We start from the raw sequence: 23,798 nt of genomic DNA on the forward strand, positions 1-23,798 counted from the left end.
CATAGTAAATAAGCCTATATCTGAAATATGTTAATATATTATTATGAATACTTAATAAATGATGCAATAATATGTTTTTATGAAGTAATATTTCCATTATTTAACAGTTGTTACATACACATGCACTAATAATTAGGGTGAGGATACATATTTTATAAACCTCTTCCTAATACTATAATTCATGATTAACTCAGGAGTTACAAGTGGTTAGTTAATGATATTTTGTGAGCTCATCTAAAGTGAGGACGTTGTATGCCTTGCAACACATTTACAAATGAGTTAAATAAAGTTTACATTTGCATTTATTCATTTAGCAGACGCTTTCACTCAAAGCGACTTACACGTGTCAATGAAATTAAAGGGCAAAGCCACATTGGTGGACGCCGGGGCTTGAACCCCCAACTTTATGGGTTACTGCATGCTAACCCGGCTCCATATTCACTACACTACCTCTGTCCAGTCAATTCAAAAATATAATAGAGATATGTGTGTTTACTATGAACAAACCATTTTTAACTGTGTGTAAACATGATTTACAGATGAGAATTAATAATGCTTTACAAACAAAGAATACAGCATTTAATAATAGTGCTGGACTAGCATGCAGTAGCCTGAAAGGTTGGGGGTTCGATTCCTGGCTTTCACTGTTGTGTCAATCGATTTAATTGACATTTGTATGTCGCTTGTCTGCTAAATGAATGAGTGTGAATGTAATCTTTACAACTCATTTGAAAATGTGTTGCAAGGCATACAGGGGCGGATCTGGACACTTTGAGGCCCAAGGCAAAGGATCCCGAGGCCCCTCCAAGGCCCCAGGCAATTGCCTGACCATGCCTAATGGCAGGTCCGCCCCTGAAGGCATAGAAAGTCCTCACTTTAGATAAACTCACAAAATATCATTAACTAACCACTTGTAACTCCTGAGTTAATCATTAATTATAGTATTAATAAGTGGTTTATAAAATATGTATCCTCACCCTAACTAATCATTAGTGCATGTGTATGTAACAACTGTTAAATAATGGAAATATTACTTCATCAACAAAATATTATTGCATACTTTATTAAGTATTAACAATAATTTATAAACATATTTTAGATATATGCTTATTTACTATGAACAAACCATTTATAACTGTGTGTACAAATACGTTATTTATGAGAATTAACATAGGAGCAATGCTTTACAAATGATGAACAAAGCATTTTGTAATAGTTTGCAACTGGTTTATAATGTGAAAATGATTTAATTTATAAGCGGTTGTTTCATTATTTATTAAGTATAAATCATGTACTTACAAACATATTTTTTGATAGGCTTATTTACTATGCACAAACCATTTATAACTGTAACAATAACAAACCTTTAACTAATAAGTAACAAAGGCTTAACAAATGATGAATTGTGTGTAGTTATTATAAAGTGTTACCAGCATTTTTTGCTAATCTTACTAATATTTTTTACTACATGTTCCTATAGGTGTCTAGTAACCCCTCCCAATTTATCCACGGCCAAATCCTCGGGGAAACGCCTGGAGAGCCAATCAAGTTTGGGGTGCCCAGAGTCTGGGTGAAAATAATGAAAACATTTTTTTTACCAATATTAGCTTTTGCAATGTCTAACTAACTAACTTGTGGCAGCCGTGGCCTACTGGTTAGCGCTTCGGACTTGTAACCGGAGGATTGCCGGTTCGAACCCCGACCGGTAGGCCACGACTTGAGCAAGGCACCTAACCCCTCACTGTTCCCTGAGTGCTGCTGTTGTTGCTGAGTGCTGCTGTTGTTGCTGTTGCAGCTCAATGCGCCGGGATTAGTGTGTGCTTCATCTCACTGTGTGTTCACTGTGTGCAGTGTTTCACTAATTCACAGATTGGCATAAAGGCAAAGACCAAATTTCCCTCACGGATCAAAAGAGTATATATACTTATACATATAACTAGGGATTTTTAGGGGTGCTGAATCTATCTATGCCCACTTGCATAACAACTGAAATGGCTTAAATGCCAAGTTTGGACATGACCAACCCACATCCGCCTTTTTCAAGATGACATGTCACATTTAAAACTATATGTTGCCCAGGGACAATGTGCTAACACATAATGTGCCAAATACCAGGGACAATGTGGTAACATATAGCCTAATCAGTCAGTCAGAGTAATGTATCTAAACTAAAGAATAGAACAGAAGAAAAATCTATTCTGACAATACTTCAATCATAATACATCTTTATTGTATAAACAATAAAATACACTCATCATCCCCACCCCACAATATCATTTAAGAGTGCAAAAATAGTTCCATTCAAGTCATAGTCAAGTCATCCTGAGCTGGAAGTCACTCAATGGTTCATGTGGGGACAAACTACTGTATCAAACTAAGTATCAAAACAGTAGCCAGTGTGACCAACAGGTACTTTTGATGCAGCTGACCATAAGAAACATTTTGCATTCAGGTTCCTATTTCTGAATAACTAATCGTTTTCCACAGCTAAGTTGCACTTACCTTGGGAGAGGATTCAAGAAGTTAATTTATGTCATTAAAATATGAATGACTTGTTCGGTCAAAAGGGCCAAATCCCTTCACAACTTAATTCACACCAGTGTTATCAACTCTCATGCTGTGCACAGGTATGTTAAAGTAGAGCCATTAAAAAATAACACTCGATTAAAATAACCCAATTTTTCAAGTTAAAAAGATCAATATAAGACATGTTCTTTAGTGAATGAACGTGAAAAAAAATGGTCAACTTTAGACGGTTTACAAAACTGAAAGTAAACATCAAACAGTGAGAACAACATGGACATGCAGCAGCCAATGTTAAATTATAAGAGGTATTGTCATTTGATAAATATTTTTGGGAGGACTGAAGGGAGAGGCTGGCAGTGGACCAGGCATTTATTATAACAAACAAAACAAACAAACAAACAAAATCAGTGTGCCCTAACCAAAAGCCAAAAGCCCTGCAATGGTGTCTGCCAATGCAGCCAAAGGCAGAGTTTTGTTCAGAACAGCATGGGCCACACAGAATGTGGTCGTCACAGCAACACTGCAGACAGGCTTCCCTGTCTGGTAGTGAGCCACTACTTCTCCCTTTCTTTCAGGTTTGTCAATAATCTGCCTGCGGAATGATCATAAAACAGCATTACAGTGCACTATACTCACACTGACTCAGCAGTTGCTTCCCCTTTAGAGATACATGCATTTTCCAGAGGTCTTGATACTATGGCCTGGCAATAAACATATATGGTGGAATGAGCTGAATGAGGCCAGTAGTAATGACATACTAATCTCCCCTTTTAAGTACCCAGATGTGCTCTGGAAGAATGAAGATGGGTCTAGTTAATATTCTAGATCCAAAGGGAGAAACCCTGCTCCACATGATTGTAACACAAACAAACAAACAAACAAACAAACAAACAAACACAGTGCATAACATCATTCTACATTTAAATGCCCTCTTTGCAAGGAGAGCCTATACAACAGAAGGAAAGAGTTATGTACAGTACAAGGCGTGATGGGCACCGTAATGACAGATGGTTACATTCCATTACTCTGAGGGTTACACCAGCATCTGATCCTGCCACAAGCGGTCAGGTTACTAACTGTGAGTAGCTACCAGCTACACCAGCTGCCCAGCATATAAAAGGGGAGAGGGGGGTAGAGGAGGGGTGTTGTCTCTCCAGCCTAGAGGGGCTCCATCACTGCTGCAGGCCCAGGGAGTGGTGCTTGGTCTCACCCTGTGTCAGTCACTCAAAGTCCAGGACGCCCTCAGACAGCATGTCCATGGCCTTGGAAGACATGGGTGTTCCCGTGGGGCCCGAGTCCACAAACATGTGGGGGATATCGCTGCCAAAGTAGATCTTGCTGTTGGTGGCGATGGCTTTGAACTTCATCATCTGCAAGTATTCCGGCGTGAGCTTCATCTGTGTCGAGCAGGGAGGAGAGTGAGGGAAAGAAGGGAGAGAGATAAAGGAAAGGGAAAGAGGTTCAGTTTGTTTAATTTAAGGCCATTTCAGCATCTAAGGCTATTTAATGGCCAGAACATTGCATGTAAGAAAAGTTTAGAGGAGTTTTTTTTTACAATCTATGCTAGCAAGAAAGGTAGGTAGGACATTACTAAATAACATCAACGACAGACTTTTGACAATAAAATCGTCGTCTTTTGGTTTTCAGAGCAGGGCAAGAGAAGTTCAGACTGTGCAGAGGACTAGAGATGTAAATGCAGAGGCTTCCAGCTACTTTCATGTTCCAAACATATGAAATCTCTTGACTGTAAACATCATGGGGGTCTGAACCTTGTTTGCGTCAGCCGTTTTCTGGGATGAGTAGAACTCTGCGTCAGCTTTTGCCTTCTGCCTGGCCAGGTAAGCGGAGTCTGTTGGCAGTGGAGTAGAGAGGAAGAGCCAGTCAAGACACACAGCATGAGGAAACACGCATGAAATAATGAAACAGGTCAGGTCTGCTTCCTGGGCTCAAAAGAGCAAATGGAATATATTGGGAAACCACTGAAAGGACTTGTGCACTCTGTCCAAATCTGACAGATTGGTTAGTATTTGAAGTAATGGCAGTATCTCTTATTTAAAAGGTAAGGGTCAGGGGATTAGTATGCTTCTCTCTAACACATAGCCATTCTGCAGCTGTTTCACATTCTCACAGGACATGCATCAAACTCTTATCTATGCTAACCCACACTAACACATGGGCACCCACACACACACCTTCAATTTCAGATATCCTCTTCTCCGTTTCCTTCTCCATCACTTTCTGGCTAAACTTGATCTCAGCCACCTGGGCAAGCTTCTCAGCCTCTGTTGACAAGAGGTGGAAGGGTTAAAAACACAAAAGGGTACAAATAGAGACGCTGTGAGAAACAGAGACCAAATATGTTTAGCTAAAAATAAGCACTTTTTTTCTCATCGTTTCTAGATTTAAACAGAAGACTCTATTTGGGATGCTTTCCCAAAACGCTATTATGAAACAAGTCCGCAGGGACATTGCAAATTCCTAACAAACAATTGACTTTACTGAAGCAATAGTAAATCTGGAACAAATCATACTACAATAGGCACTCACCAATCACTGCTTTAATCCGCTCCGTTTCAGCCTCCTTCTCCACAACCTTCTGAGTTTCAGCTGCAATGAGCAGTTTTGTTTTCTCACTCTCCCTGGGAAACACACAGGCATACGAACAGATACACTTTCAGGAACATCTTCACTGCATTAAATTCAGTCCATTTGTAAATGATTTTGATATGTTTACATGCACACAAGTAACCTGGTCATAAGGCTTATCCTGGTTTTAATCAAATTCAGAATTTGTTATTTACATGAACATAGAAAACTGATTGTTCTTATCCCTATAGATGATGTACATTAAAAATGTACATGCAATAGTAAACAGAGGCCTGTACAATCACCGTCATAACATATGCTGAACTCCGAACCTGCACAGTGCATGCAGGATGATCACCAACAGAGTGAGTGAAAATTAATTTTCTTCAAAAGTCTTGTTTATTTTTCTTCTTTTTCTTTCAATCTTTTTTCTAAAAGTGTGTAAATATTTAGTGGCAAAATAAGCAACTGTGCACTATATGAGCATGTCATGGCTTAGTCTGTGACAAGAAGCATTTTAATATGACGCTGATGGGAATATACATATCATAGGAATATACACGATATGGACACAGTATTGGGATGCCTGCCATGCCTGCCGTTTCACGTCTTAAAAAAAGACATTTGCTTGGGAGCGATTGGTTGGGAGCGATTCTTTACAGTTACTACTTTTGTTTTGGGCCAGCACCCAGTTCAGACTGTTTGGGTGTGCGTGCTAACTGGACATTTTCATGCCTGCCATTACATCCACAGGAACTCCAATGACATCCCATTGTAAGTCCATAGGCCTTAAAGGAGAATTCCGGTGTGATATTGACCTAAAGTGTGTTGAAACATGATACCGAGTGCGAATGTATGTCTCATAGCTCATTTCGGCTTGTCCCCTGCACTCAAGGGGGTGCCTCGGGCATCGGCCTAGCCATGCAGATAAATCACTGTTTTACACCATTTACGAGGCTCAAAGTAGCTCCACACTTCATTGGTAGACTTCCGAGGGCCCTGACATTTAAAACGAGACATTGAGAACTTTGAAAAAGCACTGGTAGTTTATTCACAAGACGATTTACACAGACAGTACCTTCAGGAAGTTTACCATTCGCCGCCATCTTGAATTTAGTCACGATAAGTCGAGCGACGAGTACGAATGAACTGGTATGATAAGGGATCAGATTCCAAAAATAATTCTGTGGAAATGCATGGATTCCAGTTGCTGCTACTGTGAAGCATTCATGGTAAAATATACATACAGTATACTGTATGCATATGTAAACATTATATACATATGGAAGTTGCAATGATTGCAAAGAGGCTAACTGAATTCATCTGTTTTGTTCCATCTACTCCCCTTCACTACAGACAAGCATGCACAGCATACTGAGAAGACCTCATTCAAACTGTTTACACCTTGGCAACAGGCTAGAGTGACTGGCAGTGTTACCGAAAGTCTTTTCTAAATGACCCCCCTCCTTAACCCCTAACCCTCACATCCAAGAAAAGTAACATTAAGAGCTGTTTCCCCTTCAAAATGTTATTTTAACTTGGCATGGGAAGGAATAGAATGGCCTCTTTCATGAATTGATCCTGTTTTCTGTTCCTTTTGGAACATGATTAAACTTTCCGGGAGTTTTGCAGTAAATCACAAGGTCTGAAGCTCAACTCCTTGGCAAGAAATCATGGCCATACAGATCAGCTCAAAGCATATATACTCACATGAGTTCATAGTTCCTGCGTATGGTCTCAGGAATATTGGGCTTGGTGACTCGAACTGCCTATGAATGAAGAAAAGATTGAATGAATGTGTTGAACAATAACAGCAGAAAAAACGTCTTTCATGGAAATATTGATTCTGTATAACAGATGCCCTGAAGAAAAGCAAAAATCTGTGCCTCCTCAACATGCTCAAAATCCCCTTGTTGACTTCCTGTATTTTGTTACAGCACTTTTGAGTGATTTATACTCCTGATGTTAACAGAAAACACTCAACAGGGACTCATTAACATATTTTGGCACACACCCATATCGAGCCCTTTTCGGGACAGCATGACAACAGGAGGGCAGAGCAGGAGTAGAAAGACGTAGTGGTGGTGGGAGGAGGATTAGTCACAGCCAACTACTGACTACAAAAATACAAATCCTGGATGGGGTTGGGATTCTGTGGAACACAATGCCTGATGAACTTATTTTCTGGGAAAGAGAATCTGGGGTGCTTTCAGGATATCAAAGTACAAATTGAATGACTTACGACCTTTTTTAAGGCCTCCAAGCAGGGTGGGAATTTCACCTTCCCCTTTTCTCAGCTTTTAAACGTTGTTAGCCGCTAGTTGTTGGTGGTAAACGGTTCGCAAGAAAAGTAACCTTAATCAATATTACATTCTGCGCCCATCTAGCTACCCATTCATGTTGGTGGAATACTTCACAAACTTTCCCCCCATGACAAACACATGACAAACCATATATCAGAATAAACAGCAGCCCTTACCGAACACAAAGGTGTAAAGCATTCCCCGTACAGTTAGGCATTCCAGAGTAATCCGGTTTTAAATTTGCAACAATGTGCTACATGCATGTCTCCAACTTTGGGCTTTAGGTTTCACAATATATTTAAATTGTTCAATATATGATTTCATAACAGGCCAAATACAAAATAAATGTTACAATATTGAAATTATTTGATTGACCCTCACTGTCTACTGTTGCTTCAAGCTAATCCTGATGCTGCACAAGTTTTTCTTTTTTTTACTGTGGAAAACAGCTGTGATAGAGCAAGCAAGCATGCTGATTAACAGTAGCCTAACGATAGTCATCAGATCCGTTTGGAAAATGGATTTATATCAAAGAATTTATAACCACATGCTCTCATTGATTGTATGATTGCACTATTTGTGGTATGCAGGCATTGTACAACGGGGGCCCCATATCAAGTATTCACAGAATCATCACATATCCAGTTCATAACAACAATTAAATTAGATATAGTCACCTACAAATGAAACAGAGGGCGCTTGTTTTATTGAGCAGGTCTTGCATAGAAGCCATAATAAGGCCATATCTGTGTATTATTTGAAATTTTAGGCTATGGTATGTTTATTTTTTCTTCACACAGGATGTGTTTAAGTGTTAAAAGTGTGCCGTGGCACAAAAAAGGTTGAAAAACACTGACCTAAGTAATAAATAACATCTGGTATTTTAGTGGAATTGTTGCCGTGTCATAGGCTAGTACACTAAGTTACAGGTTATGATGAACATGGGGTCATGACATGTAAGTGTTCTGACTTGCTGTAGTTACTAAATTGGAGAAACGAGAAAACGGTCTGTTGTCCTAAAGTATGTGCAATTACGTCTGATATTTTGAGGGATTCTTCGAGTGTATCCCGTTAGTTAGGCTACGCATTTTTCGTACTTTATGATTTGTATTGCTGGCGGCAGGCATACGCGAGTGGAGGAAGAAACTAGGCCTACTGCACTATATTAGAGAAATGAGTGACTAACTTAAAGTAGCAGCATATGCATCTCAAACTGAATTCAGAACAAAAAGATCAAGGACAGGGCAAATGAAGCTGGAACGACAGAGAAGTTTAACTAGCTTTAACATTAGTGAGTTGAATTTGTGTGTCTTATAGGCTTACATAATAAGTTAGTCTCTCGTTTCTTATGTGCAGTAGTTTCTTCCTTCACTAGCTCAGCCTTTTACTGCACAAACGAGAGACTATAAATGAGGGACTACAAGAGATTGTGCAACACTAGCAACCTACATCTGTCCTCTGCCAAATACAGTTGCATTTTCAGCTCTGAACAACACGTTCAGGAATTATTTCAGCAGAAGTGGTGGGACGTGCGTATTTAATTTTGCAATCGGGACAAATGAAACAGTTATGATGGACAAATGAAGCAAGCAGTTTAAGCCATAAACTTCCTACAACTTTAATATTTTACATCATGAATCGTACTTTCAAAATGTTTTATTTGAGACAGATTACTGTTAGGCTACAGTATACGTCTTAGTGAGTCTGATAACAACTCTTTGCCATTATTCTTAAGCGTATCACACGGTTATGGAAATATCATGCATATGGATGATTTTGCCATTTGTATAGCTATAACAGTAAGTATTCCCATTTATATCATGTTTCTACCGTGCAAAATGTTATTTCACTATGCCACTGCAGATCCAAATAAGTGCCCTTTACGATCCACAGCCTTTCAGCCTTCCGTAGCAGACTTTATGGTTAGGTCATTGCACAAGGCTGTACACCATCCATTTGGGTCCGGACTGGAGCAGAGTGCATTCTGCATGCCGTCCATTCTTATTAATAAAGTCTCTGACAGCAGCCTACTATACTTCCGTATTTTGCTTACACAGGCAGCACGGATTTTAAAGGCGGCACGGTTTGACAGTGGGTTTGGTTTATAAGTTAGACCAATCACGTAGACCTAGGTCACTAAGGGTTCCTATGCAAGAAAAGGAAAAAACCCTGCCCTGAGGTAGGAGCTGAAAGAGTTATAGGAACTGCAGTCAGAGGAACTTAATAATCCCCAAATTGGTCCAGTCGGAACACAAGAAAAAAAGGGTTCTAGGGACGTTATGCTCTAGGAACTACAAAAATCCTTCCGGTGGGAAAGATCCTTATGCTAAAAGTGTAATTCCAGCGAAAATTGACCCAAGGGTGTTTTTCTGCATTAAAACACATTAAAACTACATGTACCGCAGAGCGGTACAAAATATGACCGCCGCCCAGTCCAGCATTTTTTCCACAAAAATAAATCACGCTAAAATATATGATTCTAACTGTCTCACTGAATTGCATTATCCACACTCAATTCTCACTGGTATCTGCTAGACAACAAGTACCAAAACATGATTAGTTCATAGATTTCACATGTAAAAATTAATTTTATACAACCCCACCTCCATCTTGCCTATTCATAATTCTGAGAAATTCTTGAATTGTGTGCATGTACATGTTTATGTTATGTGTGTGTGTGTGTGTACGTGCTTGTGTGTGTGCCTGTGTATGTGCCTGTGCATGCATGCGTACATATGTCTACTGTGTGAGTATGTGTCATACGTATGATTACTGTGAATGGATGTGTGTGCGTGTGTATCTGTTTGTGCACATGTGTGCACATGAAATGGGTTAACATGACCCCTGGAGGCATACATACGGAAAACAATGGTCATCCTAGGCCCTACAGTTCTCAAGATATTCACAGAGAACTGTGTCTGCCCTACCCTCCTTTTGGGGGGTCCAGTCCAGTGGGGGGGCTACAGATCAAAACGAAAAACAACGGTTCCATGCTATCCATGTGGGGTTACATGCCCACCAAGTTTTGTGTACCCCGGTCTTTCAGTGTCCCGGGAATCCTTGTTGGTGTACGTCACTAAATGTACACATACATTATTACAAGGCCCCCCATGAACGAAAGTATACAAAACTTGGCACGCATTCGGAGGGTGTCATAATGATCCTACACTTTTCATTTCGTGCAGTTTTGACCTTGTCATCCAGAGATATTGTGATGAAAACACCTAATTTTTTGCTTTTTAATTTTTAACTAGGTGGCGCTATACATGAAATAAGTGGTAATGGGATGGGTTGACATGCCCCCTTAAGACCAACATACATAAAAAAGGTGGACCTCCTAGGCCCTACGGTTCTCGAGATATTCACAGAAAACTGTCTCCGGCCACCTACAGGCCAGTTGGTGTATAGTAACATAAATTAATTTATTGTGTGGCCCCCCATGAACGGAATTCCACAAAACTTGGCGTGCATACAGAGGGTGACATAATGATCCTACACTTCCAATTTCGTTGACAATGTTAGGTCACAGATACCTGCGATTACAACACCTAATTTTTACTTTTTTGTGTTTAACTAGGTGGCGCTATACATGAAATGAGTGCTTAATGGAATGGGTTGACATGGCCCCTTGAGATCAACATACAAAAAAGAAATGGTCCTCCTAAACCCTACGGTTCTCGAGATATTCACAGAAAACTGTGTCTGCCCTACCCTCCTTTCGGGGGATCCAGTCCAGCGGGGGGGCTACAGATCAAAACGAAAAACGATGGTTCCATGCTATCCATGTGGGGTTACATGCCCACCAAGTTTCGTGTACCCCGGTCTTTCAGTGTCCCGGGAATCCTTGACGGAAATTTGGGCATGCGAAAAAAAAAAAAATAAAGAAAAAAAAAAAAAAACCTTCGCTGCGCGGCGGTCATAGTAAGCCTTGGAGACAGTACTTTTCCTTCATCAACCACTACAGATCTTGCTCCAGTATAGGGCAATTCCATGCAAAGGTCATACTTACCATGGAAAAAAAAAGTTGTGCATACGCAAATAGAACTGTTGTTAAAATCTTTATTTAGGTCTATATTTTATTGTTTGTAACTGATCTGATTGAATTTGGTGGAGAATTACACTCTTTTTACATCATAAATATGGTGTGCAACCATACAGAAACAACATTTTTCACATGGTAATATTATACATATTTAAAAAGTGGATAAATGGACCCAAGGTTCAAACAAATTGTGTCATTTGACAAATTCCAGATTGACAAGGGAATGGTAGAGCAATGCCTATGCTCAGCTTGCCTTTAAGAGCACAACTCCTTACATTTGTAAGGGTTTTGATTTTAAGTCAGCAAGTTCCATGGCCATGTCACATCCATAACGTTTTATAGGAAAAGTTTATGCTACATATACAGTGTTGATGCGACAATGCCCATAGTGTCTGTGCAAAGCTGATTTATATCAATGTAAAGTGTGATGACCAAATTGTGCCCCTTTCTTACTTTTAAAACCTTTAATGGTGCGTTATGGATGACGTTATGGATGTTACATAATGTGAATTTACAAGACTGGAGACTTTATTATACCTCAAAGCCGATAAAACGTCTGTTCTGGTGGCATGTCAGTTTCAACGCATTTCACCTTAGTGTTTACAATTGACATTTCAAAGATTATTAGGTTGATCAAAACCACAGGGAGACCTTGCCTAACCATTAGCAAAACAAACATAATATTAAAATAACTCCAGTGATTAGCCTAGCCTCAAGTGGCCTAATAACGAAAATCTGAGCGATTATCTTCCTGTAACTGTCATACTGTTGTTGTACAGTAACTGGATTATCGTGTTAGCTGGTGAAGATGCATATGTGTGTGTGTGCATATGTGAGTTTGCTTTGGTTTATAAGTGTGTGTGTGTGTCTGTGTGTGTGCATGTGCGTATGCCTGCCTGTGTTTGTGTGTGTGTGTCTGTATGTGTGCGACTGTGCGTGCGTGTGTGTGTGTGTGTGTGCATGTACGTGCGCGTGCATGTACTTTATGTGTGAAAATCACAATTGAGTGGGTATGGGTTAGGTTGATGCGGGCTCTTGAGACTAACATACCATAAATATTTTGTCATCTTGGGTGCAACGGTTCAGGTAGTTTCATGTTCCCTGGTGTTTCAGTAACCCGGGAATCACTGACCAAAATTGATGACGGTAAAAGAAAAAAATACATTTCTTTTTTATATTTTAAATTACTTGTTGTCCTGATTCTTCCTGTGTCTCTTAGTGGGCACTGAGGAAGTAATAATTTCATCGCTAGTTTTTCATGATTACTATTTCAATTGTTTCATATCAAAATTCACTTGATTCACTTCAGACGTCACATCCATAACGTGAAACCGTCACATCCATAACGCCAGTTTTTCCTACATAATGCATTACGAAAATGATGCATAGTTTCAAAAACACACTTTTTGTGTTCATTCAAGTCTCCTTCATGCTACATATATCATAGTTTCGGCAGTTTCCTTCAAAATTCACAGTTTGTAGAAAACCTGTAATCTCTCACAAAAGTGTGTCCATTTCAGGTCACATCCATAACGCTGATAAAATGCCTTGTATTCTTAGGATGAAATAGGATGATAGACTGTTTGGGGGGGGGGGGGGGGGGGGGGGGGTAACCATCCCGCCAGCGGGAGACTGAAGATTAACGGGTTTTAAACAGTATTATGGAAAACACTTTGAGTAACATTGGCAGATATTGGCATTATCAAAAGTCTACGCTCTCCAAGTAGCTTACCCTTTAGTTTAGGTTATAAACAGGGAGGCTACTATGAAAAGTTACGTTAACCACCTGCATTAGCTTACATGGACAAATGGATGTTCCTTTGTCAGCTTATGAACAACCAAACTAGCTTGCAAATACATACATAACATTAACTTAAAGTGTAAGTTCAGTGTAAATAGAAAGCTGTTGAGCCTATTACTGGATATCATCCAAATATCACCTCCCCCCCCCCCCCCAAGAAAAAAAACAAATAATATCCAATATTAGACCACAATATTACTGAAAACACCTGCAAACACTCAGCATGTAAGCCCACTGAAATCTACCAAAGGATCTTTCCAGTAAGCATTTCTGGGAAGCGTCTCTTTGATTCGCTCCATGCTGAGAGGAATAAAAACCCAGAGAGCACACATCAGAAATACTACAGGTTGAAGGTGGGGGCATAATGACTTGCTCCCCCCTTCATTTCCCAACTCTTGCTTTTTAATTAAATGCTTTTCTGGGTGGGCGACCGACCACATGTTTTGCTCTACTACAGCTGTACAAAACAGACACTGAAAGGGCAAGCGAACATTCCAGCCCTGTGCTCCAGGCCCTGTAGTATTGCTGACAGTACGCAGTCCGCCCCCATCATGCCACTCCTCCTTGATAGCACTATTGTTTGTTCTTAAAGTGGAAATGAAGCAATTAGAACTGTGGACATTTTTTGGTTGCTTTTTCATTTTTGGAGATACATGGATTTTCATTAAACCTGAAATTCAAGTAGTTTCACTGGAAAATGACATGTCGATAACGACTTTCGCCACTAGGGCGCGGCCATGTTTTAAAAATGCAGGCGCTACGTCATCAGAATGATTAGTGTTTGTTTGTGGATGTTCTAGCCATTAGCGGACGTTCACTTTATTTCAATATGCCTAAGCAAATTCTGTTGATGTTTGTTTTTGTGTTTGTACAAGAACAAGGGCCGCTGTAATGTAGCCTGTAGGCCTATCAGAGACAGTAATTTATTAGATTTAACTTCCTGTTCAGTCGCAATAACGTGTTTGGATGTTCTCATACAACTTGTGGATAACCGCGACCTGAAAATGCAGTTGCATCGTTGATGAATTGGTGAATAAACTCTGTGAGTAAGAGGTTTCTTTTAGTGATGGAGTAGTATTGATGATTGCATTTGTTTCGCTCAAGTAGTAGTGGAAACTATTAGCAGAGACTTGCGAACCTGGTGGGAACCTGTTGTGGGTACGCCTACGTCCGTCTGACTTGTGTAGGCTACTCTGTAGTAGCCTAGAAATGCTAGGTCTGTGATTGTGACAGGCATGGTTTTGTGGGTAGACGTCGTTTATGGACTGTAGGCTAGGCGTCTGAGTTTTGATTTGTTTATGTAAGCTGACATAAAATAACATGCTGTTCACTTTAAGTAAATAAATGCACGGATGTGCCGCTGTTATAATGAACGTTTATCAGTATGTAAAAGCCCTTTATATAATAAATATTCCAGTGTATATTTTCCTTTGATATCTTAAATGGGCCTGTAAAATGCCCATTGTAGTGAGTGACCACGTAGCTTAATCAGTTTCAGAGCAGTGTTTACCTTTTTTCCTTTACAGTCTCCCGAGTTCATCCATCACCTAGATGGGTTAAACTTACAGAGAAATAGCGAAGAATGGCGAATTGTAACTGTGACTATTATTGTATTGTTAGTTGGCTATAATCATTATTATTAACATACATCGATAAACCCTTCCTATAATGTAAGACGTCATGTTATTCTGATGATCTGATCGCTAGTTATAGGACCTAAAGCAGTGTTAGAACTTGGTATACAGCATGGTATACATTAATGATGGTATTACTATATTTGCCATTATTTCTTTCATAAGTCGAAGAGAGAACTTGACAAAGTTGGCCAAACTCTCGATATACAACTCTGCTCTTAGTAAGCTTGTAGTGCCATCTACAGACATCCAGCAGCACGGCACCTGACTCCAGGATGACAGGACGGGCTGAAGCAGGACTGGGACACAACTCGCCTCTTTTGATGAAAGCGCTGAGAGAAATCCAAAGATCTTGGACCATATCTTCCAGTCCTGAACAGTTCAAACTGTGCAAGAAACAATGCCTATGCAAATACACCTATCCTATATCCTTCTTTCCCAATTTTGTCCCTAACATGAGCCTTGACACTGTTAACTATACAGTACCCTCAAGAATTATTGGCACCTCTGCTAAAGTTGACTAAAAACCTGTATCATAAATCATCTGTTGATGATTTATTGTAATCTCAATGAAGAAAATTGAAAAAAATCCAACCTTGAAGGGAAGCAAATTTATTCTCTAGCAAAACAAGCGCGAGTGACATTGTTGCCAATAGTGCATAGCTTCCATGGAGTATGAAGTTGCCTTAAACCAGAGATTTATAAAAAAAAAAAAACTACAAAATGACTAATTTTTACAAAAAAATACCTTTATTTCTTCTTTTTGGCTTGGACCTAAGTGTGAAGGGGCCCACTTGCGCTGTTTGGCAACATGCTTCAGCCTGGCCCTCCTCTCCTCCTCAGTAATCTACATGAGTTTTCTTTCTTTCTTTGTGCCTGAAGTTATCAGACATTTCTGAAGATTTCATAGGCCTAATATAATGGACACTTCATAGTAGACTATTAGAATAAGTCTGAATAAGATAAGTGAATATTTGTTGGACCAAACCAGGTAATAAATAAACTGGGTAGGGTAGACTAGGCTTTAATTTGTAAAATTGGTTTGAAATGTTTTAACCTGCAGCTTAGGCTACTTACAGATTGTGGCATTGTGCTAGTGTGTTTAACCAACCAATAAAGTTGTGTGAACAGTGTTCACATTACATGTTAAACCCTATAGACACAGACTAGGCCTACTGATCAGACCACTGAACGTTTCTTAAAAGACAGCATTACCATGTCAAACACTGCTTTTGTCTTTGAACTCGACAAAACGAACCAGCCCAGTTTAGGAGCATTTAATTCAACTATTTAGTTATTCACATTAGCCTTTGCTATACTTATAAAGTATGCCAATTTGCTTCACCTTTTGTCTATCTAGATGGCTCAAACTGCACGTATTCTTCATCAAATGAACTCGTTATGTCTATATTTCTGTCCAATATCGCTAACTTTAACAGCCTATGCTACGTTGCTACACTAATCTCAAAGTCTTTTTCTGACAGAAGTTGAAAGTTTCAACTAGCCCACCTGTGACATCAATAAGCATCTCTCCTCGCCGGGCTCACATTCCAGCTGACATTTCAGACGCATATATCTGTAGTCACACAGACAGGGAGGCTATTCCAGCGCAAGCGTTCTGTTCGCGTTGCATCCGTGGCAAAAAATTAGCTTCCACTGTTTAATAGGCTAAATGTATAGGGGCTGCATTCACATAATCGTTGCTGGATCAGACAAGTTTTTAATTGGGCTCTTGTCTTACAACGCATGAAGATGCGTTCGCGTCTGCACGTGATTTGTAACCTCAGTTGTAACCCCACCCCCCCACCCACACAATATTTTCTCATCGGATCTGCGCGAACCACAGAAGTCCCCTATTTTGGATTCAAAACGGCAAATTTCGCCGAAAGGTGAGGAGTTTTCATGCCTGTATTCTGAAAAAAAGGAAAATCTCATAAAGAAATTTTTAACAAAATCACATCGCTCACAATTATTGGCACCCCTGCTTGTAATACCTTCTTAACCCTCCCTTTGCCAATAAAACAGCTTGTAATATTCTCCTATGACACCCCATAAATTTGGAGAATACAAAGCAAGGGATTTAAGGCCATTCGTCTTTACCAAATCTCCCCAGATTGTCCAGATATGGGCAGCCGTGGCCTACTGGTTAGCGCTTCGGACTTGTAACCGAAGGGTTGCCGGTTCGAACCCCGACCAGTAGGCACGGCCGAAGTGAGCAAGGCATCTAACCCCTCACTGCTCCCCGAGCGCCGCTGTTGTTGCAGGCAGCTCACTGTGCCGGGATTAGTGTACTTCACCTCACTGTGTGTTCACTGTGTGCGGAGTGTGTTTCACTAATTCACGGATTGGGATAAATACAGAGACCAAATTTCCCTCACAGGATCAAATATACTATATACTTATATTTAGATCAGGGGACTGAGATGGTAATAGCCGAAGCTTGATTTTGTGTTCAGTAAACCATATTTGTTTTGATCTGGATGTTTGCTTTGGTTCATATAATGAATGATCCAATCATGACCAACTTTTAATGTCTTGGCAGAGATTGATAGATTTCCTTTGAAAATGTTCAGGTTTTTCTTGGTGTTCATGATACCATGCACCGTAATTAGGTTCCTAAGGCCTTTGGGAATAAAAACAGCCCCACAATAGCAGAGCCCCTCCACCATAACTCTCATTAGGTATGGGGTTCTTTTCAGTATAGTCGTTCTTCTATGTACGGCAAACACACCTAAAGTGTTTCTAGCTAAAGAGTGCCATTTTCATTTTGATCTGAAAATAGACCACACTTCCAGACAAAGTCACTGTATCATTCAGTAACTCCTGCCGTTTACATTGGTAATTAAATAACTGAACAGGCATTTACCTGGTATGTCCTCTAAATAACCTATTAGCAGTGAGGTCACTTTTGAAGATTTTTTGGGAGACTTGGTGACCCCAAGATGATACCTTTTTCTGTAACTTTCAAACAGTGGTTCTTATGGAATTCTTTGCCTATCTTACCATCCTCCATAATGTGTGTGGGAGCAAGATAACCATTGGTCTTTGTCCAAGCATGTTTGTGACATTTCCAGTTGATTACAACCTGTTAATCATTGTTTTAACTGTAAATATAGGCATTTTCAACAAAGTACCTAGTTTTTATAGGCATCCCCTGACTTACAAATGTCAACACGCTTTGTTTTTATTTAGATTTAGTGTATTCTCTTGTCTTTCCAATGTTGAAAAATGACTAGAGGATTTAGCCTCTGTGTCACTTTATTTTCATACCTTAGTGAAAAAGAAAGTCATGAACTACTTCTGAAAGTTCAAAGACACTCTAAGCGCTTTCATATATAACCTCCGGAGTATATGCGGAGGTTTGTCAAACGGAGGTCCTACCCTTCGGATGATTCAGATATGATGCTAACCTGCGGACCTTATACTGACCTTATACGGACGTATGTGTGAACGACATACACGCACATTACAGAATCTCCGTGTGGTTGTCGAGTGAGGGGTGGGGGCTTGTAGAGTTCACAAGATGCGAGACATGACGCAGAATATATGCGGCCGCTGCCTGTCACAGCTGCTTTTTGTTTACAAAGTGTAGCCTATGCATTATGTAGGCTAAAGAAGAGAAATCTATTGTGCGTAGGCTAATACTTGGAGTAGGCTAGTCACGTAAGTGCACACTTGAAATTGACCTACAGTATTTGTATGTGTGCTTCGAATAAACACATTTATCTGTTTTCAACGATATGTACCAGAATTACTTGGCTATAGAACCCCAAATCTGGTTTGCGTTGGAGAGAGAGAGCATGCACAAACTTTATGGTAGGCCACCAGCCAATTCAGCAGGCTAACTCAAGACTTCAAGGCCATCATACAACGTTTTTAAGCAACAAACAAAATACTAACATAACAGTGAAGTTGTTCGTTTTTTCATGGTTTATTTTTTCCATAAGCATCCTCTCCCCATGTGTCTATTGCATTTACGTAAGGAGCTTGGAACAAAGTTGGGTTTTCTTCGTTTTCATTTTCTCTAGGCATATACTGTATGCTCAACAAATATCTGCGAGCTCAGCAGGTCATAAGAAGGCTATCAATGAACAGAAAACCGTGTTGGCTAACAATTTATTAAATACTCATGTTATTGTCGTCAATGACGTCACTGTAGGCTATTGTCTTTTCAGCGCCTTCTGCTTATCTCGCACAGACTTTTGAATTCGTTTGGCCTTGCCATGTAGTTGTAGGCTACAACGTGCCGTTCCCTTCTTGTGTTCTATCAAAATGTTGTATGCCCTCATGGACAGTAGCTCCGTGATGTCTGCATCTTTCCAGGTCGTTGATTTTCTGGACAGCACTATGCCACTCCATCATAACACTGGAATTTAAGTCAGATCTAACCACATGGACGCACGAAAGAAACTGTCACCAACACGCCCTCTCACTAGGTGTGAATTTTAACCACATGTTCTACGCCTCGTACATTTACATAATGTCCGGAGGAAAACCTGGGGGGGGGTTGGTAGTAGAACAACCTGCTAAATTCGGACTTCCATATGACCGGTTATGTCGTTCAGATATACGGCCCCACCGTTCAACATCGGCAGAACCTCCGGTCTTACACGCATGTCTGAAAGCGCTTTCTGATTAACTTAAATACGGTGAAATTAGATAGGAAAATGCTTCTGTTAGGTTTTGTATATAAGATTTTTCTAGGGGTGCCAATATTTGTGAGCAACATGTTTTTGTTAAAAATATATATATATTTTTTATACCTGTTTTTAATCAACTTTACCAAAGGTGCCAATAATTCTGGAGGGTACTGTATATACAGACAAGATCTTCAAGACAGGGCAGATTGCTCCTTATGCTCATGTCTTATAACTGTCCTATCAGTAAAAAAAAAACAGGCAGAGGGGCTTAGACCAAGCCATAGGCATAGACTATTCCAACCTTTCAACACTTTGTTTCAAGAACACAGGCAGAAGATGTGCAATATGATTTTGATCTTAAATTTTGCACCAGAATGGCAGATCACACCTCTATACAGACACAGGGACCAACTAACCTGGATGATTATGCCAGGGGCCATGTTTGTCAGTTCCTCTTGCAGAGTCATCTTCAAGTTCTCATCTATTTGGTCTGGAAAAGGAATGGCATGTTTAAATAAGTCATACGACACACCTCTGCAGAGTAGTATAGTATGAAAACTATTGTGCAGATTCAAATGTGAGCAGTCATCACAGGTTTGTACAGAAATAAACAGGTGCAGGTGTATTTATATATATATATAGGAAAATCACACGGATATGAAAAACAAAGTTTGCACACACAAAAAACCCTTCATTAATCACAATTCCACATGAAATACAATACAACCAAAACAATATCTTCCTTTACCAAACAGCCCAATGTAAACCTCTTGCAGACTGTGCACACTGCAGAACTGGTTCAGCTCATGGTGGACCTTGTTGAAAATCAGGGCCTTGTCGTAGTCAGCCGTGAAATTTCTCACAATATCATACACTGCAGAATACACACAGAATACATATATTTACAACATAACACTGACTGCCTGTCTGGAGTTTTGCATCATTATAACTGACTGTGACACTGCTCAACATCTACAACACCAACACACAAACAACGGACAGACATTATCAAAGTCATTTTCTGAAGCATCTTGCATCTGTTTACATTAACAACAGCAATTATGGGTATGTGGGCTGTGTTGAGGTAGTTTGGTGGAGCTCTAATTACAACTGTCTCAGGATGGACGCCTTGTTGACACACACACACACACACACACTCTCTCATGCTCGCTCACACACAGGCACACGCTCTCTCACACACACACTCACACAATGTTTAATGTGCTATTGTATGATCTGTGCTACATGTGATTATTCCAGTAGGCTAGGCCTAGTCAAAAGTAGTATAAAAAAATATATTGACTTTACCTGCTGAAGCCACAAGGAAGTTCACAACTTCTATCCGATCAAAATAGATCATAACACCCCCACTGTTGGACAAAAGTGGTGCAATATGTGAGATGTACTACAAATTGAGCAAATACCTACAATGGCAAATCAATATTATTTTGATTATATTGAATGTGTAACACATACCTTGTACCACATGGTACATTCTTAACTTCATCTGTTTGGAGAGTAGTCTACAAAGTAGAAGCACATGGTCAAGCTGCTTAAGGATACAAAGTGCAGCATATACTGTCTCAAAGACACTCAAACACAGCCACACACACACACATTTACCTGTACAGGCTTGAAGGATGTGATGAAAGGTAACATAAGGTGGAAACCGGGGCCACTAGTTGCAGTTAGGAGTGCTCCTCCCCTACAGTGAATACACATACAGAGGTGTATTAAAGCTAAATCACTTTATGGCTCAGGTGTAAAATAAACCGGTTAAAACAAAATGATTGATTGCTAGAAGCCAACAATCAGTCATGTTACATTTACCAAGTTACACGGCCTTGGGCAAAGATCACAAGGTGCCTGCAAGACTAACTAGTAATTACTAGCCTAATTACCTGTAGTAAACACCAATGTGGCCCTCCTCTATTTTGTGCACGGCTGAAAAAAGTGCTGCTAATCCAATAGCTAGGATAACGGAGAAGACGGCACCCGCTGACATCCTGAAATAGAAATTATGGAGGAAGAAGAATAACATAAAATCATCGGCGTTAGTTGATAGCATACATCACGTCAGTGTAACAACAACAACTTAACAGTCAGACTTTCTATTTCTATTATACTTTAAAACATTTACAAAAGCCCCAACGTTACCATCCTTTCACGGTATTTAATTTGGCCAGCTTTGTGATCCATCGAGAGTGCATCCCAAGTCAATCATGAGAGTAAGGTAAACTAAACAGAAATCCAGCTAACTTCACGTATGTTATCCATCACGTTAATGTTACTTCCCCGCATTTGGTTCGTTGTTAAGTCAAGTGACCTTGCAGTGTAGTTAAGAGGATTGACTCAAGAAGGGTAGAAAATCTGTCAGTCTTTGGTAACAGTTTACTTACGTTACTTATAAGTAGACGCCACCCCATAACAAGCAGTCATAGCTGCTACACTTTTCATTCATGTTCATTCAGCTTCAAACAAAACACAGCTGACAGCTAATTACAAAACTAAAGTGCTGAGCGCTAACGTTACTGTACTAACGTCGCTGAGTCCTGTACCGACTTTGCTTCAAGATTTTTAACTGAATAGATCTAGCTACTATCAGAGCCCTTATTAGACATTCTCTGATACTATCGAGATGCTACGTTTAGCAAGCTACCTAGCCTGACAGATATCCATATCTTCGTTATGGGTGCTGTTTGTTATGAAAGTAGCGTAGCTGGCTAAATCAAATTGAGACCATAACTGATCAAATTATCGCGACGTGTAAGACTCGATATAAATAGCCGAAACACAGATAAGTTACAACGTTAGTGACCTTGTGCTTTTTGTTATAGCAAGCTAGCTAGCTGCTACAGCGAACTTTACGTCCAGAGACAGTCGGTGAAGGCAAGCTAACTATCTAGCTATTTTCTTGTCAGCTAGAACCGATGGCTAGAACTAGCTACGCGGTAAGCCCAAAGTAACGTGAACGTTAACCACTACAAACGAAACTAACATAAAAACTGACTAGCATTATGCATATTTGACAAAGTGAGAAATTTCTGTCGATCACGAGTAAATGGACAAGATACACGTTCAGCTGAACTTCCCGGAAAAGCTATATACTAAGAAAGATTGCTACCAAAACATTTGTAGTTGTCTTACCTGTCTGAGCTGTACCTCCAGATGGTAACAGTGGAGCACCTGCTGTTCAACACGTGTTGACCGTAATCTGCCAAACGAAGCGAGGAGGCTGCTGCGCCTGATATCTCGCGCAACAGCTCTGCTATCAGAATTTTGTTAGTCGAGAGGGGAAGTCTGGAGGGGAAAAAACAATAGGCCTAATCTAAAGTAGTAAAGTTACCGCATTTAAACGTCCATTTGAAGTCATGCATTTGTTGAGTGGGCAAGTAACATGTAATTGCAATGTCAACGTTAAATAGGCTAGTGATTAATTGTGACTACTAGGCCTACGGGTTGTCGTTCACACTGACCGCCTCTCCGCCATAATAGTCAGGTTCCTATTCAGATTTTAACCTTTGTGGGAATTTTGGGGGGATTAGGTAGGCCTAAACTGTAAATTATTGGAAAGGTTATTGCATAAGGAGTCAGAAAATCAATGTTTGCATTTGATCGTATGTCTATATGGCAGCGATATTGAAGTTTAAATGTCCGCCGTAAAATTTAAAATTGTAATATCTCGATTTCAAAATAAACTGGAATTTTTAGGCTACTGCTAAACCCACACTGTAAGGGTCAAGAAATCCAATGGTGCTAGTTACACTTTACCATATTAACCCTTCGCATGAGTAGGTAAAAATGACTTTGTGGTTGTTTTCTTGCAATATCTTTGTAATGAAAAGTTACTCACTTTATCAACAAGTCATCACTCATTGAAACATAATATTGATTGTGGGAATGATTTAAAAGACATGCATGTGATGAACATGCAGAATAGTCACAGAGAAATAACTAGGCTCCCAAATAGCCTATTTAAACTCCCCACAAAGTGAACTGGTAAAATGTAGCCAAGCCAGCTGCGATGTCTCAGAACTCTACTGTTTGGTCTAATCTGGGTTTCGGGATAACTTGCCCTCAAACAACAATATAGCACCTTAATATTAATTTAATAATTGACCATTTTTATCAGAGCTTCCCCTTTTCCAGAGAGCAGCAACTGCCATGGTGTGTATGTGTAAATATATAGTAGGCTATATTTGAATATGACCGTCAACTGATTTTAATGTCCCCCTTTGGTTGACATTTTACATCACCCAATACCAA

General features: G+C 39.9%; 1 protein-coding gene across 4 annotated transcripts; it reads right to left on the reverse strand.

Moving 5' to 3' along the window:
* Window positions 1-2,208: 2,208 nt before the first annotated feature.
* On the reverse strand, window positions 2,209-22,956 carry erlin2 (ER lipid raft associated 2). 4 transcript variants are annotated; one of them, XM_076269747.1, is made up of 12 exons: window positions 22,680-22,956; window positions 21,434-21,538; window positions 21,156-21,237; window positions 21,009-21,055; window positions 20,841-20,902; window positions 20,281-20,406; window positions 19,949-20,022; window positions 6,823-6,881; window positions 5,074-5,165; window positions 4,719-4,808; window positions 4,296-4,375; window positions 2,209-3,923 (listed from the first exon to the last, which is right to left on the reverse strand). In XM_076269747.1, the coding sequence occupies exons 2-12, from the start codon at window positions 21,535-21,537 to the stop codon at window positions 3,747-3,749; spliced, it is 993 nt and encodes a 330-aa protein (XP_076125862.1). In that variant the 5' UTR covers window position 21,538; window positions 22,680-22,956; the 3' UTR covers window positions 2,209-3,746. The 4 variants fall into 4 exon arrangements, with proteins under 4 accessions (XP_076125862.1, XP_076125861.1, XP_076125864.1 ...); XM_076269746.1 differs by lacking the exon at window positions 22,680-22,956 and adding an exon at window positions 21,690-22,637; XM_076269749.1 differs by lacking the exon at window positions 22,680-22,956 and adding an exon at window positions 22,351-22,636.
* Window positions 22,957-23,798: the final 842 nt, after the last annotated feature.

This window comes from Alosa pseudoharengus, unplaced genomic scaffold (genome assembly GCF_046254945.1).
Source record: "Alosa pseudoharengus isolate Yale_2024_CS ecotype anadromous, Long Island Sound unplaced genomic scaffold, YU_APseudo_1.1 YU_APseudo_1.1_scf_6, whole genome shotgun sequence".
NCBI lineage: Eukaryota > Metazoa > Chordata > Actinopteri > Clupeiformes > Clupeidae > Alosa > Alosa pseudoharengus.